Raw genomic sequence first — 20,683 nt, forward strand, 5'->3', positions numbered from 1 at the left:
CAGTCAGATTCCTGCTGAAGCTCTGTGTTGCTGCAGGAGAAACTGATGAAGAAACAAGATTCTTGACTCTGCTGTCATCTGTGTGCAGCTACAAAACCTTCCCTTTTGATGATAATTATCATGATGCTGATGTTCAGAGTGATTTCCTGCTGGATCTGTGCTCACATGTGAAGAACTATGAGACTCAAACAGGCAGGAGTTTTCTTCCAGCATTACAGTCAGTTTTCCAGTTACGTGATGTCTGGATGATAGATCTCTCAAAGAGAAAGAGCTCAGTCCTCCTGGAAGTGTTGAAGCTCCAGACAGAGAAAAAAACAGTGAAGCTGAGAAGATGTTCAGAGAAAGAGATTGACGTGAAGAGTTTCCTTCAGTGTCTGCCACACATCTCAAAGCTGAGGTGAGAACATCTCTGGCATCTTACAGTTATTGTGAAACATGATTTCTGTATAAGCTGGGACATGTTTTCTGGTCTTAAAGCGTTAGTTCACCCAGATAGCAAATTTCTGTAATTAATAACTTACCCTCATGTTGTTTCAAACCCGTAAAACCTCAGTTTATCTTTGGAACACAGTTTAAGATATTTTAGATTTAGTCCGAGAGCTCTCAGTCCCTCCATTGAAGCTGTGTGTACGGTATACTGTCCATGTCCAGAAAGGTAAGAAAAACATCATCAAAGTAGTCCATGTGACGTCAGAGGGTCCGTTAGAATTTTTTGAAGCATCGAAAATACATTTTGGTCCAAAAATAGCAAAAACGACGACTTTATTCAGCATTGTCTTCTCTTCCGTGTCTGTTGTGAGAGAGAGTTCAAATCAAAGCAGTCTGGATATCCGGTTCGCGAACAAATCATTCAGTTCACCTAATCGACCTGAATCATTTTAAACGATTCGCATCTCTAATATGCATTAATCCACAAATGACTTAAGATGTTAACTTTTTTAATGTGACTGACACTCCCTCTGAGTTCAAACAAACCAATATCCCGGAGTAATTCATTTACTCAAACAGTACACTGACTGTGAACTGCTGTGAAGAGAGAGCTGAAGATGAACACCGAGCCAAGCCAGATAACAAACAGTACACTGACTCGTTCACGAGTGAAGAGCCGGTTGCATCGGTTTTTGGATCACCAGTAGTTCTTTCAGACAGTTCGATTCAATAAACCGGTTGAAGAAAACGGTTCAGCGGTTCTTTTGCGCTCGACGTAATGGCGTCATTTGCGATGATTGCCCTTGATTCAAGCCTTTGGTTTACCCGCGCTCATAACACTAGCACAGAATCAGTTCAGAATCAATCACCAAAATAATCAGTTCAGTTCAGACGCTCTGTGTGTTGGTCTGCTTCACACTGAATCACACATGCGCAGTATCATCAGCTCCTCGGTTCACGAATCGGACGCGTCTGACAGAAACGGTTCTTGACTCGTGAACAAGTCAATGTTTTGTTCGTTATCTGGCTCGGCTCGGTGTTCATCTTCAGTTCTCTTTTCACAGCAGTTCAGTCAATGTACTGTTTGAGTGCATGCATTACTCTGGGATATTGGTTTGTTTGAATTTAGAGGGAGTGACAGCCACATTAAAAAAGTTAACAGCTTAAGTCATTTGTGGATTAATGCGTATTAGAGATGCGAACCATTTAAAACGATTCAGTTCGATTAGGTGAACTGAATGATTCGTTCGCGAACCAGATATCCAGACTGCTTTGATTTGAACTCTCTCTCACAACAGACACGGAAGAGAAGACAATGCTGAATAAAGTCGTTGTTTTTGCTATTTTTGGACCAAAATGTATTTTCGATGCTTCAAAATATTCTAATTGACCCTCTGATGTCACATGGACTACTTTGATGATGTTTTTCTTACCTTTCTGGACATGGACAGTATACCGTACACACAGCTTCAATGGAGGGAATGAGAGCTCTCGGACTAAATCTAAAATATCTTAAACTGTGTTCCAAAGATAAACGGAGGTTTTATGGGTTTGAAACAACATGAGGGTAAGTTATTAATTACATAAATTTGCTATCTGGGTGAACTAACACTTGTATTCTGATCATTCACTACATCAGTTTCTGTGCAGAGTGAGATACAGCTGGCCATGAGAGTGAATACTCATCATATCTGTATCTCTCTCTCTCTCGCTCTCTCTCTGTCTCTCTCACTCTCTCTGAGCGGATGTTGCGAGTGAGTGGGCAGAGTTTGCTGTGAGAGTTGCTGTGGGTGTGATTGAGTTTTTTTCTTAACTTTCTTATTGTTTCTTTTTAAAGATCTTTCTAGTGTGAGTTTGCGCTTGTTAATATAGGCTTGGGAGGTTTTTAGGTAGGACGAATTTTGCCGCTATCCAGCGTTTGCTGGGTGGCAATGGTGTCCTCAGAACGCGTGAGTTTGGACGATGTGTAGCGAAGACACTGTATCAAGCTCGTGCCTGTGAGTAATGTTTCGGTGGAACAATGTGTTTTGGCTGTAGGAGAAGTTGTTGGTTGCGATAGCATATTATCAGCTTCATGCATGAACAGCGCTGTTGATGTCTTTCTTGGCACTATTGAAAAAGTCAATAGTGTTGTTCAGAATGGCGTTGTTATAAAGGATACCTTCTCGTCTGTAATGCCGCTGCTTCAGCAGGCGAAAAGAGTTATTCTGTCTAATGTTCCCCCGTTCATTAAAGATCAACTCTTAATAGCAGAGCTTTCAAGGCATGGTAAAGTAGTGTCCCAAATAAAAAATATCCTGTTTGGCTGTAAATCAGCGCTACTTAAGCAGATTGTTTGTTTTAGACGTCAGGTATATATGGTTGTGAAAAAAGATGCGGACAAATTGAATGTGGCTTTCAAATTTAAGGTTGATGGTTTTGATTATGTGGTCTTTGTTACCTCTGATGTTATGAAATGTTACCAATGCGGAAAAGAGGGACATATTAGAGGTGCATGTACTGAGAAAGTTAATGATGTAGATAGTGAGAGGATAGGTGAGATGGCTGAAGCTGGGACCAGCGCTGCTTCGGCTGAGGAAGTGGAAAGTAGGAGAAGTGAGACTGCTGAGGATGAGGAAACTGTGGAGAGTGTAGGGGAACACGCTTGTGGCACAACGATAGGTGCAGACAATGTAGAGAATGAAACTGATGAATCGCAGGAGAATACTGCTGATGCAGAATCTATTGAGGTTCAAGAGAGTCTGGACACTGAGATGATGAGGGATGAAGAACTTTTTAAAATTCCCTCTACTAAAATGAAAAGAGTAAAGAAAAGCCCAAAGCTTAAGAGCATTAGTCAGGTGGCAGACACAGATGATGATACTGAATGCGGCTCAGTCGATGACTCTGATGTTGAGGCGACAGCTAGCAGAAATGTGCAGCATGATCATCAAGGTGTGTACAATTGGAAAAATAATATTATTCCTTCAGAAAACAAAGAACATGAAAAACGTTAAGGTTGAGGAGTATTTTCCTGATTGTAAACTATTCATAGACTCAGTTGCAATGACGATGAGGGGTGACAGTGGGGAGCATTTCACTGTTCAAGAAATGTTCAGGTTGAAGAAATTTGTATCTAAATTGAAACTAAAACTAAAAACTGAGGAAGTCATTTTGTTATTTTAAGTTATTGTTATTAAGATTATATAGATATCGAATAGATTCAATTTTGTTTTTCTGAATATATACCTTCCAACAATTGGGTCTGAAAGAGTTTATTTTTTAACAATGTTAATAGTATTTTGCAGGATTATATTTCTGATGATTATTTTTTGGGGGGGGGGGATTTTATTGCATAGAAAACTATCTGTTGGATCGGAACCACATGCTGCTTTGGCTCGTGTGTTATGCAAACTAGTTGAGACTCACGGCTTATGTGATATATGGCGGGGGGTTAATAATGATGTCAGACAATATACATGGACACATGCAAGGGGTAATGTTATAGCCCTGGCTAGAATTGATAGGTTTTATTGTTAAAAGCATCATCTTAATATTGTTAAAAAATGTGTAATTGTTCCAGTAGGTATTTCGGATCACTGTTTAAAGTGAAAAGTGAAAGTGATGTGACATTCAGCCAAGTATGGTGACTCATACTCAGAATTTGAGCTCTGCATTTAACCCATCCAAAGTGCACACACACACACTGTGAACACACACTGTGAACACACACCTGGAGCAGCTGGGGGTTCGATGCCTTGCTCAAGGGCACCTAAGTCGTGGTATTGCTGCCCCGAGATTCGAACCCACAACCCTAGGGTTAGGAGTCAAACTATATAGAGGCCAGCGGTGCATATTGGCATATCTTTGCTGAGTGATAAGAATTTTAGAGATGTTTTTTACTTTTTCTGGGACAATTTTAAGATGAGAAAAGATGAGTTTGAAGATCTGCGTCAGTGGTGGGGTATTGGCAAGTTTAAAATAAGGATGCTTTGCCAACAATACACTTTCAATGTTACCAGAGAAAGAATGGTCAGAGTCGTTGCATTCACTGTTTATTTTGGATTGGAGTTCATTAATATGATAAAAGTTATGTACCAGGACAATGAAAGTGTTTTGAAAATCAATGGTGGTTTGAGTGCCCCTTTTAAGGTTTGTAGGGGCATTGGACAGGGTTGTGCAATATCGGGAATGTTATATTCTTTGGCTATTGAGTCTTTGTTGAATAAACTACAATCAGAAATTGAAGGTTTTTCTTTGCACAATGGTGATATATTTAAAGTTTCAGCTTATGCTGATGCTGTTATAATCATGGTTAATGGGCAGCGAGATATTAAGCAAATGGAGGGTATTAAGAAGACTTTGGAGTTATCTCAGCTGCTAAAGTAAACTGGGAAAAGAGCGAGGCATTGGCAATAGGAAAATGGGAGCAGGACCTGCCAGTTTTACATGATAGAAAAACGTGGAAAAAGGGAGGTCTCAAATATTTAGGAGTTTATCTTGGAGATGCAATTACACAGCAAAAGAATTGGGATGGGGTAGTAGAGAGGATGGTAGGCAGACTGGCTAAATGGAAGTGGATTCATTCAGAACTATCTTTTATGGGAAGAGTGTTAATAGTGAACAATTTGGTTTCTTTGATACTCTGGCAACTGTTTTGTGTGGACCCACCCATAGGGTTAGTATCTCAGCTGCAAATAATTTTTGTGGATTGTTTTTTGTTTTTTTTTGGATCGATTGCACTGGAGTCAACAAGGTGTATTGTTTCTTTCTTAAGATGAAGGTGGACAAGGTTTGGTCCACTTGCCAAGCAGAATGGCAGCATTTTGTTTACAATTCATTCAGAGATTTTTAACAGGCCCAGATGATCTGGTGTGGAAAAGTTTGACTAAGGTCATCCTACAAAGGGTGGAGGGACTTGGACTTGTTGTTGGCCTCTTCTTCATGGATTACAGGAAGTTGAACATGAATAACATATCTCCTTTTTATTGTGGACTTTTTAAAGTGTGTGGACTTTTTACTTTCAAAAGAATAGACAATTCACACTCTTTGTTTTGGCTGTTGGAGGAGCCCCTAGTTAAAGGGGCTCGTCTAGATGTGACAGATGAGGTACCACGCCTCTCTCGAAATTTGTGTGCCTCTGGAACTGTAAAGCTGAGGCGAATTGTCAGTGTGGCTAGTCCTGATTTAAGTGATGTTACAGCAGTAGCCCTGAAGCGGGGGCAAAGGTCAATTCGCCACACAGGAACAATAGTAGAAAAGTGGAGAAAGAAGCGTTCAGATGTGGAAATCGCACTACTTAAGGACTTTAGGAAGGGTTTGGAGGTTCCTGATAATAAAGATTAGGGCTGTAGCTATCGAATATTTTAGTAATCGAGTATTCTACCAAAAATTCCATCGATTAATCGAGTAATCGGATAAAATGTGTTTTTCTTAATTAAAGTGCAATATTAATTATGCAAGAGAAAATAAGACTCCTGGGTCTCTTAAAATGAACAACTAAGTTTCCTTTTTTAGAAAATTTTTATTTTTTATTTTTTAAATGCATAGAATGCAATGCATACATCAAAAATAAACATTTGATTATTGATCATTGTTTTACTGTCTGTACTTGTACTGTGAACAATGACAATAAAGTTGACAGATGAATTAAGTGCATTTAGGTGCCATTCAGTTGGGGTTTTAAATAAAGCATTTTCTGACATGCACATTAAACATTAAACACACATTACATTTATCTTTTAATTATTGAAAATTAAGAAAACTTAACTTTTTGGTAAACAAAGGGGATTGGAAGATGGGAAATGGAAGAAATGTTGTGTGATTAAATCTTAAATAAATATAATGTTTGGTTTTATTTTTTTGTTTATTTTTTTTTTAGTAGTAGGCTATGTACATTCTGATGAACAATAGTAATACATATCTGGCAAATACTTGTCTTTAAACTAAACCAGACTTTTATTTTGACGGGTTGACGTACCTTTACAGTTCTGTGTATGTGATGTGACGCTAGTTTTACTCAAATCAAACGGTCAAATGCTCATGTAACGGAGGCCAGCGAGTAGTGCTGTGCAGGTAAACCTCACTCCCCGATCTCAAGACATGCACTAGCGACAGACGTTAGTGGCTGTAGCCATTTAGCCTCCTTGTTAGTGCGTCCGCCTCACATGCCGAAGACCCGGGTTCGAGCCCCGCTTGTCGCGAGTGCGAGGAGCATCAGAGAGGACCCGGGAGAGAGGGGTTACATTGGTGCCGTGACCCGGATGGGAGTGAGGTTTAGGGGGGTGAGTGTAATGGAGGCCAGCGAGTAGTGCTGTGCAGGTAAACCTCACTCCCCGATCTCAAGAGACGCACTAGCCATTTATGGCTACATAGAGACGCACTGTAGCCATTTAGCCTCCTTGTTAGTGCGTCTGCCTCCCATGCAGAAGACCCGGGTTCGAGGAGCGAGTGCGAGGAGCGTCAGAGAGGGGTTACACTCATGAAGGGACTGTCAGAGCAGTTCTGGAGATGTTCCTCATGTGTTCAAGTCCTTATTTAGTGAGACAGCAGACGCTGAAATTACCGGAGCGTCACGCGCGCTTCAGTGTGTGTGCTAAAGGAAGACGCGCTCCTGCTGCTCCATTCATTAACAGAGACACACAGAACATGCAAGATTCATATTTAAATAGACTGTTCAGGCTTAATATTTACAGATATTAGTCCATATCATGATTTGATGTAAGTGCAATGACCTATTTTTGATTAATTCATTCAAAATTTGGCAAATTCCGTGCCATTCCGCGTTAAAATCATAGGGCCCTAGTTGTGGTATGTTAGCTCTATCTTGCAATGGACACACGCCACGTCGTTCTCTTTACGTTTGCCCGCGCCCTCAAATCAAACACTGCTGACTCCTTGCAGTATGCGATTTCAGACTCAGCGCTTGTGCCTCCTTCCGCTTTGTGGGTGACATAAACGCGTTGTATCATAAAAAATCATTGCGAAAGAACCTGACGAGGCTTCGAGTCAGAAGAATTTGCCTCGATCATTTTTTGTAATCGAGTTACTCGAGGAATCGTTTCAGCCCTAAAAAAGATCCTGTTCTGAAATTTTAAATTACTCCAGACTTGAAGGATATGTCAGGTCCTTTGCTAGACCTTCATGGGCTGAAAGACTTGGATCTGGATATAGTAGAGGGCAAAGTTCTTTATCCGTGTTGTGTAAACATTTTTAATAGAGTTTCTTTAAATGGGAGAGTTGACACAGTCTGGAAGTAAAAGCTTGGGATGGGTGAAAAAGCTAAACCTTTTTGGAGAGTGTTTTACAAACCAACATTGATTAAGAAATCTGGAAATTTACAATGGAGAATTTTACACTGTTCTGTTGCAGTTAATGCATTTATTTCTGTTATTAATCCAAGTGTTAATGATAAGTGTGTGTTTTGTGGTTTAAGGGAAACAGTGTTTCATTATTTTTTAGAATGTGTAAGACTTAAATCACTTTTTGTTTTATTGAGTCAAGTGTTTTCAAAATTTGGAGAAAAGTTAATGCATAATGCTTTTATTTTGGGGGCAGGGTATAGTCAAAAGCAATTGATTGTGATTGAATGTGATTGGTCAAGCAAAGCTTGCAATCTATTTAAGCAGGAAAAATAGAATAGAGAATAGACTTGGCCTAGAGATTAAGTGTCTATTTAAAGCATATGTTAAGTCTAGAATTGTTGTTGACTTTAAGTATTATATTAATGAATGATATGGCAACTTTTGAAACACAGTGGTGCTATAAAAATATTCTCTGTGCTGAGATGGAAGGGGATTTATCTTTTTCTCTATTTTTTAATTGAGGTGTATACTGTATGATTGTTTTTTGGGATTGATTGTATGGAATATTTTTTTTCTCTGTCTCTCTCTCTCTCTCTCTCTCTCTCTCTCTCTCTTAAATAAACACTTGATGTATTCCTCTTTTCTGAGAATAGAATATCGAAGTGGAGATTGGGTTTTCTTGGTTTCTTGTTGAATTATTTATGTGTCTGATGTGAAGTAGTGTATTATGTGATGTAAGTTGTCTCAAATTAATGAAGTGTTTGGTTCTTGATTGTGTATTATCAGGTTCTGGGACATTTATGATGAAGAAACAAGGATGTCTGCAGTCAGATTCCTGCTGAAGCTCTGTGTTGCTGCAGGAGAAGCTGATGAAGAAACAAGATTCTTGACTCTGCTGTCATCTGTGTGCAGCTACAAAACCTTCCCTTTTGATAATAATTATTATAATGCTGGTGTTCAGAGTGATTTCCTGCTGGATCTGTGCTCACATGTGAAGAACTATGAGACTCAAACAGGCAGGAGTTTTCTTCCAGCATTACAGTCAGTTTTCCAGTTACGTGATGTCTGGATCATAGATCTCTCAGAGAGAAAGAGCTCAGTCCTCCTGGACGTTCTGAAGCTCCAGACAGAGAAGAAAACAGTCGAGCTGAGTGGATTGTCAGAGAAAAAGAGTGACGTGAAGAGTTTCCTTCAGTGTCTGCAGCACATCTCACAGCTGAGGTTGGCCTTTGTTTTGTGACATTCATGTCTCATGGCTTTCGCGTCCTCAGGCTGTTGATTTACCTCATCTGTTTTTGTTATAAATTTGAAAATGTTAAATTCTTAACGAGTCTTTTATAATTTGTATGAATTAATGAACTGCATAAAATGCGAGGAGTTTCTTACGTTTCTCTTCTGACAGACTCGACCTCACTCTCAAACCTAAAGCTGTCTCTGTCAGAGGAACAAGGCTTCTCTTCAGACACCTCACAAACATACACGCACTCAGGTACAGACCAGATTATTAATAACTTAAAGCACAATACTGCTAGAGATCATTTAATCAAAAAAATAACAAAGATGAAGCTGGATGATTATAGCAACAGAAAGTGAATCATGGGGTTTGTCGTGTTCACCTCCACAGCCGTTTTTATTTTATGGTGTTATTTGTGTCATCCGAACCCTTAGCCAGTGATCATAAATAATTTTGGGACATCGTGAATGTGTAAAACAAACAGCTGTGGCTTGCTAGATGCTACCAGAGATCATTGCCTTTGGCACTAGCACTTCATCTTCCACATTGTTTCAAGAAGCATGCGGTGGTTTCTACTAACAACCGAGAGTAGAGAGAAATGACCCCACTGACATGTGACACGAAGACATGGACCATTTTACTACTTAAAATTGTGAATTTCTCTGGATTTAGACATTATGGGAAACGTTTAGCATGATTTAACACAGGTTAGGGTAAAAAAATATCTAGTTTTAAAATATCTAGTAAAATCTTGTGCCTTTAACATTTCAGATGTTGATCTTGTTATTTTTTGTAAATGATAAAACGCTTATATTTACAATGTGTGTTGTTGTTTTCAGGATGAGTGGTTATATGCTGGTGAGAGTTGTGCAGGCGTTGAGGTTTATGAAGGTACGAGCTCCCTTCACCGTTAATGAGCTCACACTTGATCTGAATAACGAACAGCAGTCAGAGAGCAATCTGTCCAGGATCCTGAGCAAATTAGCCATCCTTCTGAGACTCTGGACTGTCCCGTGTTTGAACTTGACAGAATACAAGATTCAGTCTGTTTCTGTGTCTGTGCTACTGTGTCACCAGGGACCAGTGACTCTCAGGTCTGACTGCAAGACACATTTCAAGTGTTTGATTTTATATCTACAAATATAATCAACTCTCTCTCTCTGTGTGTGTGTGTAGACTGTCCAAAGAGACTCTCCAGAAGCTTGTTAAATGTGTCTATGAAGCTCAGGAAGAGGAACTGACTCAATGCTTCCTGCAGAAAGTGGACGGGGATCTGACTTCCTGTTCCTTGAGCTGGGAAGAGCTCCGTTACTTCCTGCAGCACAGAATTCAACAAATCACTCTGAACCTCAGAAAGACTAACATTCAGGCCAACATCAGAGAAATTCTGCCATTCCTGAAACAGGTTAAGTTTAAACGGTAAACAAGTAATTATTTCTTTGAGAAAATCTGCATGTTAAATGTAGCCTATCATTTTTAATTTTTGTGTATAAAGATAGATTCATAGTATGAAAAACAAAAACAAACAAAAAACAGCAATTTAAAAATGATAAATATGTTGTGTCTGCACAGGATGAGCTCTGACTTCATGCTGTGTTTGATCAGAGAGATCTATGAGTCTGGCTCTGCTGGGTTTGTGTCCAGTCTGCTGAGTTCAGTGGAGAACTACATTAACCTGCAGAGCAGAGATCTGGACTCTGTTCACTGTGCGTCCCTGCGCTTCACACTGCAGCACTGCACTGCAGCTTCACTCAACCTGCTCTGGACCTCCATACCAGAGGAAGAGCTGCAGAGCATTCTGCCTCTCTTCACACACCTCTCCCACCTCAGGTCTCGCTGCTTTCCTCTCTATCTCTGTTCTTCTGTTTCTGTCTCAGGTCTGCCTGTGTCTTTCATTCAGTAGCTTTCTGTGTGATTCATACTACAAGCATTGAAGTGGCATTGAATTATGTTTTAACCAGTATACTGTTTTCGTTAGTAGTATTTTTATAATTATTTTAATATTGTTTTTTAACATGTCTTTAAGGCCAGTTATTGGTTTGCATTTATGGTACCTCTTAAAAACACAGTCCTTTAAAAGTCTATGTAAACTGCTCTTCAGTTAATTGAAATGATCATAATCAAACATGTCTATCTAAAAAGTACTGAAAAATGTATATATGAATGGAACTACTATAACACCCAGAATCATTAAGAGCCTTCAGAATAATATCATTCTTTAAGATTCTCATTCATACTAAATGGTTACAATTTTCTACTTTGAGGCTGTTATTGATGTTTCCAGAATTTAATTCAATTAAAGTTTATTTGCATAGCACTTTTCACAATACAATTTTGTTGCAAAGCAGTTTTACAGAAAATTAAGTTGTTACAATGCATTTAGTAGTAGCTTGTCAGTGGTGACTGTCAAATTGATGTACATTAATGTCGTAATCAAACACACGATGAACACTATTAACAGCAATGATTGTGTGTTGAAATCAAACTTGTAGCAACTCCTCTGAGGGGTTGTCATCATCTCTTCTCAGGTGTTCGGTCATCTCAGGTCTTTGTAAGGGCTGGATCTAGACTGAAGCTTGTGTAAAATGGAAGAATAATGTTTTTTGTAAATTGCTAGGAAATATTATTGCTGTCTAATATAAAACCCAGATTTTTGATTACAGAGGAAGTAACCGTACATCTGTCTAGATGCAAATTGTAATCCAAGAGATTCTGTATACTTTTTTTTTTTTTGTTGGTCCAGTAAGAAATATCTATTTGTTATCCAAATTCAATAGGATAAACGTATTGGTCATCCAGTCTTTTAAATTTTTAACACACTCTGTTAGTTTAGATAATATAGAAGTTTAATTTGGTCTCGTTTAAATGTATAGTTGAGTATCATCAGCATAATGAATAACAATGGAACAATGGAAACGAATTATGTATTTTCTAATAATATTACCAAGGAGCAACATGTATATTGAAAATAGCAGAGGACCTAGGACGGATCCTTGTGGCACTCCATACTTTACTGGTGATAAATGAGATGACTCTCCATTTAAATAAACAAAAGGGTAGTGATCGAACAGGTAGGATCTAAACCATCTCAGAGCCTGCCCTTGAATACATGTATAGTTTTGTAATCAATCTATGAGGATGTCATGATCTATGGTGTCGAACGCAGCACTAAGGTCAAGTAAAACTAGCAATGAGATGCAGCCTTGGTCTGACAAAAGCATGATCATATGTTGTTTTAAACAGTGCTGTTTCTGTGCTATGGTGGGGCCTGAAACCTGACTGAAATTCTTCAGATCATTTTTTTGCAGGAAGGAGCTCATTTGAGCAGATACAACTTTTTCTAAAATTTTAGACATAAATGGAAGATTTGAAATGGGCCTATAGTTTGCCAGTTTACTAGGATCTAAATGTGGTTTCATAATAAGAGGCTTAATAACTGCCATCCTGAATGGTTTTGGGATGTGACCTAAAGATAACGATGAGTTAATGATATTGAGAAGAGGTTCTTCGGCTACAGGTAACAACTCTTTCAGTAATTTAGTTGCATACAGTGATAAGTTTATTTAGCTCTTTCTGTCCTATAGTTGTAAAGCACTGCAAGTGTTAGACGCTGTAGAATCTACATTTGTTATTGTATTTCTGATGTTAACTATTTTATCAGTGAAGAAATTCATAAAGTAATTACTATTAAGTGGGTAGAAAAAAGCCATCATGGCAGTTATTTGAGAATGGGCTTACTATTCATATGGAGTGAGAATCTGTCCTGATCTAGTGTTCGTCTGATGTTACAGAATCTGTCCTGATCTAGTGTTCGTCTGTGTTCAGTGTTGACGGGCTGCTGTTACTGATGTTACAGAATCTGTCCTGATCTAGTGTTCGTCTGATGTTACAGAATCTGTCCTGATCTAGTGTTCGTCTGTGTTCAGTGTTGACGGGCTGCTGTTACTGATGTTACAGAATCTGTCCTGATCTAGTGTTCGTCTGATGTTACAGAATCTGTCCTGATCTAGTGTTCATCTGTGTTCAGTGTTGACGGGCTGCTGTTACTGATGTTACAGAATCTGTCCTGATCTAGTATTCGTCTTTGTTCAGTGTTGACAGTCTGCTGTTACTGATGTTACAGAATATTTCCTGATCTAGTGTTCGTCTGATGTTACAGAATCTGTCCTGATCCAGTGTTCGTCTGATGTTACAGAATCTGTCCTGATCCAGTGTTCGTCTGTGTTCAGTGTTGACAGACTGCTGTTACTGATGTTACAGAATCTGTTCTGATCTAGTGTTCGTCTGATGTTACAGAATCTGTCCTGATCCAGTGTTCGTCTGTGTTCAGTATTGACGGGCTGCTGTTACTGATGTTACAGAATCTGTCCTGATCTAGTGTTCGTCTGATGTTACAGAATCTGTCCTGATCCAGTGTTCGTCTGTGTTCGGTGGTGACGGGCTGCTGTTACTGATGTTACAGGATCTGTCCTGATCTAGTGTTTGTCTGATGTTACAGAATCTTTTCTGATCTAGTGTTCGTCTGATGTTACAGAATCTGTCCTGATCTAGTGTTCGTCTGATGTTACAGAATCTGTCCTGATCTAGTGTTCTTCTGATGTTACAGAATCTGTCCTGATCTAGTGTTTGTCTGATGTTACAGAATCTGTCCCGATCTAGTGTTCATCTGTGTTCAGTGTTGACAGACTGCTGTTACTGATGTTACAGAATCTGTCCTGATCCAGTGTTCATCTGTGTTCAGTGTTGACAGACTGCTGTTACTGATGTTACAGAATCTGTTCTGATCTAGTGTTCGTCTGATGTTACAGAATCTGTCCTGATCCAGTGTTCGTCTGATGTTACAGAATCTGTCCTGATCCAGTGTTCATCTGTGTTCAGTGTTGACAGACTGCTGTTACTGATGTTACAGAATCTGTCCTGATCCAGTGTTCATCTGTGTTCAGTGTTGACAGACTGCTGTTACAGATGTTACAGAATCTGTCCTGATCTAGTGTTCGTCTGATGTTACAGAATCTGTTCTGATCTAGTGTTCATCTGATGTTACAGAATCTGTCCTGATCTAGTGTTCGTCTGATGTTACAGAATCTGTCCTGATCTAGTGTTTGTCTGATGTTACAGAATCTGTCCTTATCTAGTGTTCGTCTGTGTTCAGTGTTGACGGGCTGCTGTTACTGATGTTACAGAATCTGTCCTGATCTAGTGTTCGTCTGATGTTACAGAATCTGTCCTGATCTAGTGTTCGTCTGATGTTACAGAATCTGTCCTGATCTAGTGTTCGTCTGATGTTACAGAATCTGTCCTGATCCAGTGTTCGTCTGATGTTACAGAATCTGTCCTGATCTAGTGTTCATCTGATGTTACAGAATCTGTCCTGATCTAGTGTTCGTCTGATGTTACAGAATCTGTCCTGATCTAGTGTTCGTCTGATGTTACAGAATCTGTCCTGATCCAGTATTCGTCTGTGTTCAGTGTTGACGGGCCGCTGTTACTAATGTTACAGAATCTGTCCTGATCCAGTGTTCATCTGTGTTCAGTGTTGACAGACTGCTGTTACTGATGTTACAGAATCTGTTCTGATCTAGTGTTCGTCTGATGTTACAGAATCTGTCCTGATCCAGTGTTCGTCTGATGTTACAGAATCTGTCCTGATCTAGTGTTCATCTGATGTTACAGAATCTGTCCTGATCTAGTGTTCGTCTGATGTTACAGAATCTGTCCTGATCTAGTGTTCGTCTGTGTTCAGTGTTGACGGGCTGCTGTTACTGATGTTACAGAATCTGTCCTGATCTAGTGTTCGTCTGATGTTACAGAATCTGTCCTGATCCAGTGTTCGTCTGTGTTCGGTGGTGACGGGCTGCTGTTACTGATGTTACAGGATCTGTCCTGATCTAGTGTTCGTCTGATGTTACAGAATCTGTTCTGATCTAGTGTTCGTCTGATGTTACAGTATCTGTCCTGATCTAGTGTTCGTCTGATGTTACAGAATCTGTCCTGATCTAGTGTCCGTCTGATGTTACAGAATCTGTTCTGATCTAGTGTTCGTCTGATGTTACAGAATCTGTCCTGATCTAGTGTTCGTCTGATGTTACAGAATCTGTCCTGATCTAGTGTTCGTCTCTGTTCGGTGTTGACGGGCCGCTGTTACTGATGTTACAGAATCTGTCCTGATCTAGTGTTCGTCTGATGTTACAGGATCTGTCCTGATCTAGTGTTCGTCTGTGTTCGGTTTTGATGGGCTGCTGTATCTGATGTTACAGAATCTGTCCTGATCTAGTGTTCGTCTGATGTTACAGAATCTGTCCTGATCCAGTGTTCGTCTGTGTTCGGTGGTGACGGGCTGCTGTTACTGATGTTACAGGATCTGTCCTGATCTAGTGTTTGTCTGATGTTACAGAATCTGTTCTGATCTAGTGTTCGTCTGATGTTACAGAATCTGTCCTGATCTAGTGTTTGTCTGATGTTACAGAATCTGTCCTGATCTAGTGTTCGTCTGATGTTACAGAATCTGTCCTGATCTAGTGTTTGTCTGATGTTACAGAATCTGTCCCGATCTAGTGTTCATCTGTGTTCAGTGTTGACAGACTGCTGTTACTGATGTTACAGAATCTGTCCTGATCCAGTGTTCATCTGTGTTCAGTGTTGACAGACTGCTGTTACTGATGTTACAGAATCTGTTCTGATCTAGTGTTCGTCTGATGTTACAGAATCTGTCCTGATCCAGTGTTCGTCTGATGTTACAGAATCTGTCCTGATCCAGTGTTCGTCTGTGTTCGGTGTTGACGGGCTGCTGTTACAGATGTTACAGAATCTGTCCTGATCTAGTGTTCGTCTGATGTTACAGAATCTGTTCTGATCTAGTGTTCGTCTGATGTTACAGAATCTGTCCTGATCTAGTGTTCGTCTGATGTTACAGAATCTGTCCTGATCTAGTGTTCGTCTGATGTTACAGAATCTGTTCTGATCTAGTGTTCGTCTCTGTTCAGTGTTGACAGGCTGCTGTTACTGAAGATGCTTCACTGCTGCAGTGTCTCTGATGTCCAGCAGGAAACAGCAGCTGTTCTGCTATCTGTCCTTCAGCACAAGCTGGACTTCTCCTGCCGCTCTGCTCTGGATCTGACAGCAAACACAGACTCAGAGCCTCTACATCTGACCGCTGAAGACTGCCGTGTGATGTCCAGAGTCATTCAGAGTGCTCATTCAGACACAAAGTCACGGCTGATTCTGCAGGACTGTGAGATTCATACAGCTGGAATGGATCAGCTGTTCCCAGTGTTACACTCTGTTCAGCTCTGGTGAGAAACACCAACAGATCACATTCACACAGATCCAATATAAAAGCACTCCATATAATAGGGGTGTGTTTTGACACAAATTACATGATTCAGTTCTCATTAACAAGCTTTCGATTCGATTCAATATCGATTATATTGGATATATATCAGGTACACATGAATAATTTTCTCCAAGAAAAAAAAAATCTCTCAACTAATGCTGTAAATTATAAATTAGAGTCAGAGTGAGGGTTAAAACTGTTTTTTTTTTTATAATAGTTACAATAACATAATATTTTTACTTCAATTTGTTTTTTGTTTTTTTAATATAAACATAAAGGTGGCTGTCATAAATACTTGGATTGATTTATTCAAACATAAATTTTACTGTTCTTCAATGTTTAATTTATAATGAATATTTTATATGGTGCACATATTTAGCAAAATGCCTCTCTCTGCAGTTAATTTTTCTATCAGATTGATGAGTTTATGGTCACTGTGGTAAATGTGACAATGTCTTTATATTACATTTACATTTACATTTAATCATTTAGCAGACGCTTTTATCCAAAGCGACTTACAAATGAGAACAATAGAAGCAGTCAGGTCAACAAGAGAACAATAACAGTATACAAGTGCCATGGCAAGTCTCAGTTAGTCTAGTATAGAACGCATAGCCAGGTGTTTTTTTTTTTTTTTTTTTTTAATTAAATGAAAAAGACAAGAAAAGGAAAAGTACTAGTGTTAGTAGGTTAAGTGCAGGCGAAAAAGATGAGTCTTTAGACGTTTCTTGAAAATGAGTAAAGACTCAGCTGTACGAATTGAGATTGGGAGGTCATTCCACCAGCTGGGCACAGTCCAGGAAAAGGTCCGTGAGAGTGATTTTGAATTTCTTTGGGATGGCACCACAAGGCGTCGTTCACTTGCAGAGCGCAAACTTCTGGAGGGCACATAGGATTTAACCAGTGAGTTTAGGTATGTTGGTGCCGTGCCAGTGGTCGTCTTGTAGGCAAGCATCAGTACCTTGAATTTGATGCGAGCGGCTACTGGTAGCCAGTGTAACCTAATGAGGAGAGGGGTAACATGAGCTTTTTTTGGCTCATTGAAGACAACCCTTGCTGCTGCATTCTGGATCATTTGCAGAGGGTTGCAGAAGTTGGGTTGCTTGTTGCAGAAGTTGGGTTGCTTGCTCTGACAAGAAGGGTCCAATCTTCCTAATGTTGTATAAGGCAAACCTGCAGGACCGGGTCGTTGTAGCAATGTGGTCAGTGAAGCTTAATTGATGATCCATCACAACACCTAGGTTTCTAGCTGTCTTCGAAGGAGTTATGGTTGACGAGCCCAGCTGTATAGAGAAGTTGTGATGAATCAATGGGTTAGCTGGAATCACCAGGAGTTCAGTCTTTGTAAGGTTAAGCTGAAGGTGATGGTCATTCATTCAGCTAGAAATGTCACTCAGACAGGCTGAAATGCGAGCAGCTACCGTCGGGTCATCTGGCTGGAATGAGAAGTAGAGTTGGGTGTCATCAGCATAGCAGTGATAAGAAAAGCCATGCTTCTGAATGACAGATCCTAAAGATTTCATGTAGATGGAGAAGAGAAGTGGTCCAAGTACTGAGCCTTGAGGAACCCCAGTAGCAAGGTGGTGTGACTTTGATACATCACCCTTCCAAGACACACTGAAGGATCTGTCAGAGAGGTAGGACTTAACCCACAGGAGAGCAGTTCCAGAGATTCCCATCTTTCTGAGGGTGGACAGGAGAATCTGGTGATTAACAGTGTCAAAAGCAGCAGACAGGTCCAGTAAGATGAGTACCGAGGATTTTGAAGCTGCTCTTGCTAGTCGCAGGGCTTCAGTAACCGAGAGCAGAGCAGTCTCAGTTGAGTGGCCACTTTTGAAGCCAGATTGGTTGCTGTCCAGGAGGTTGTTCTGTCCAAGGAACATAGAAAGCTGGTTGAACACAGCTCGCTCAAGTGTCTTTGCAATTAATGGAAGAAGGGATACCGGTCTGTAGTTTTCAAGAAGCGCTGGATTTAGAGATGGTTTCTTGAGCAGTGGTCTTACCCGAGCCTGCTTGAATGCTAAGGGAAATGTTCCAGAGTGAAGAGAGGAGTTGATAATGAGAGTAAGTGAAGGTATGACTGAAGAAGAGATCGCTTGAAGGAGGTGAGTGGGGATCGGATCAAGTGGACAAGTAATAGGATGATTGGACAGGAGAATTTTGGAGACATCCATCTCTGAGAGTGGGGAGAAGGAGGATAAAGAGTGTGCATCGGTCATTGTGAAGTTGTCCTCAGTCTGCAGTGTGGAGAATTGGTCACTGATGGATCTTGTCTTATTTGTGAAGAAAGCTGCAAAGTCGTCCGCTGTAAGAGTCGATGGAGGAGGTGGAGGCGGTGGATTAAGAAGAGAAGAGAAGAGAAGAGAAGAGAAGAGAAGAGAAGAGAAGAGAAGAGAAAGTCTTGAAGAGTGTCGATTTTGTAGAAAGTCTTGACGTCTTTGCACAGAGGAAACACTGATAGAGAGGTTACAAGACACAGGATACGGATTGTAAAGTTGGACTTTCTTTTAACCTTCGGATGTTTAGTCATGATTATTTGTGCTGAAGCTGTTATTAATGTGAGGATATGATCAGTTCACGTGCTGATCCGAGGTGCTACAGCGATCAGTCACTCCACATTAAACAAGCTCCAGAACAGCATTTATTGTTTGAATACTGCAATAAAATAGAGAGAATTTGAAACCTGAGACTTTGTTTCATATTAAATGTACCAAAGCACAATGCGTATTGTGATATATTGTGATATATTGGATGAGAAGTGCCCTTCACAGATTCTTAGGATTTAAGAATCGATATCGTTCCGTAAAAATGAGCATCTATTAATATGGAGATATCAATATGTTTCCCAGCCCTAGTATATAAGGCATCTCTTGCTCTCTCTTTCAGCTGTGATAAACCTCTGCTGCTTCAGTTTCTGGCTCATGTGAGGCCTGAAGAAGCCCCGTCTCTCTCTCAAGCTCTGGGTGAAGATCTGGATCTCAGTCAGACTCCGCTGGATCCGCAGGTCTGTAGAGGTCTGGAGCTGATTCTGGAATATTCTGAAGGACTGACAGAACTGGATCTGAGTCAGTGCCTTCTCACCGATCACAGTCTGGATCTGCTTCTTCCAAACCTCCATAAAGCTCAAATCATTGAGTGAGTGACTGAGAAACTCCCAGTCTACATGTCTCAAGTATAATGTGATAGTTCTTACATTCCTGGTTTGTTTGTTTGATCACAGTTTCAGTGGAAACAGCATCACTGACGCTGGGGCTGAGAAAATCTACAATATCATCTCTCACAACAGTAACATAAAGACAGTAAGGTGTGTGTCTGAGTGTCACGATGTAGCACACAGTTATTTAAACTTATTCAAACATGGGTTAAAGTGTTTTTCTTCCTCTTAAATTAAAGAGCAGGTTGTTGCTACTTTTTATTCATTTATTCTTCATAGTTTATATTGTCATGCTCACTGGTGAGCAAATCATTAATGTTAATAATGTGTTAAGTGTGTGTTTCATTTATCAGATTCTTTCATCCAAAGTGACTTACAGGTGTGTGTGTGTGTGTATCTTTGTAGGCTCTTCAACAACAGAATTCAATCCAGACAGCTCTTCAGCACAGACCTGCGATTTGAGATCTGGTGATGTCAGTAAACTCTCTGGAATCAACAAGCAGATGAAAATATCCCATAGCTATCTTACGACCAATTCGTACGTATTTTACGAGGTGGCTTATTCGTACGAATTTGTACGACCTCACTCGTATGATTTTATACGACCCCAGTGACGGTTAGGTTTAGGGGCGGGGTTAGGTATAGGTCATTCGTACAAATTCATATGAATTGCGCAACTCATAAAATACGTACGATTTGACAACAATCATATGAATTTGTACGAGTGTGGTCGTACAAATTTGTACGAATAAGCCACCTTGTCAAAAATATACGAATTGCTCTGAGATCGGGTTGAAATATGCAGTGCAGAGACTTTCAGTTGATTTGATTTTTACTGGACTTGTATTTTGGCACTGTCAAATCATTGAAAAATAGTTTTGTAAAGTTTATCAGCATTCAATTTCTCTTTCGAGTTTAGTGCTATTATGTAATCAGCATAATCTGAATAGACTGTGGAGTGACTTATATCTTTTATTTTTAATCTTTATTTATCAAGTCACCTTTATTTATATAGCGCTTTAAACAAAATATATTGCGTCAAAGCAACTGAACAACATTCATTAGGAAATTGTGTGTCAATAATGCAAAATAATAGTTAAAGGGAGTTCATCAATCACACCTAATAAGAGCAATCTGCGTGTAAAACTAAAACCAGCTAGTGTTTGAGCTCTGTTTAGGCAAGGCACGTTTATTTATATAGCACATTTCGTACACAATGGTAAGTCAAAGTGCTTTACATAAAATAAATT

At 39.8% G+C, this 20,683-nt stretch overlaps 1 protein-coding gene across 1 annotated transcript; it reads left to right on the forward strand.

The window, feature by feature from the left end:
• The first annotated feature begins 9,786 nt into the window (after positions 1-9,786).
• LOC113080530 (uncharacterized) lies at positions 9,787-19,418 on the forward strand. Its single transcript, XM_026252683.1, has 5 exons — positions 9,787-10,040; positions 10,123-10,365; positions 10,519-10,776; positions 15,930-16,238; positions 19,166-19,418. The coding sequence occupies exons 1-5, from the start codon at positions 9,787-9,789 to the stop codon at positions 19,416-19,418; spliced, it is 1,317 nt and encodes a 438-aa protein (XP_026108468.1).
• Positions 19,419-20,683: the final 1,265 nt, after the last annotated feature.

This window comes from Carassius auratus, unplaced genomic scaffold (assembly GCF_003368295.1).
Source record: "Carassius auratus strain Wakin unplaced genomic scaffold, ASM336829v1 scaf_tig00031547, whole genome shotgun sequence".
Lineage (NCBI taxonomy): Eukaryota > Metazoa > Chordata > Actinopteri > Cypriniformes > Cyprinidae > Carassius > Carassius auratus.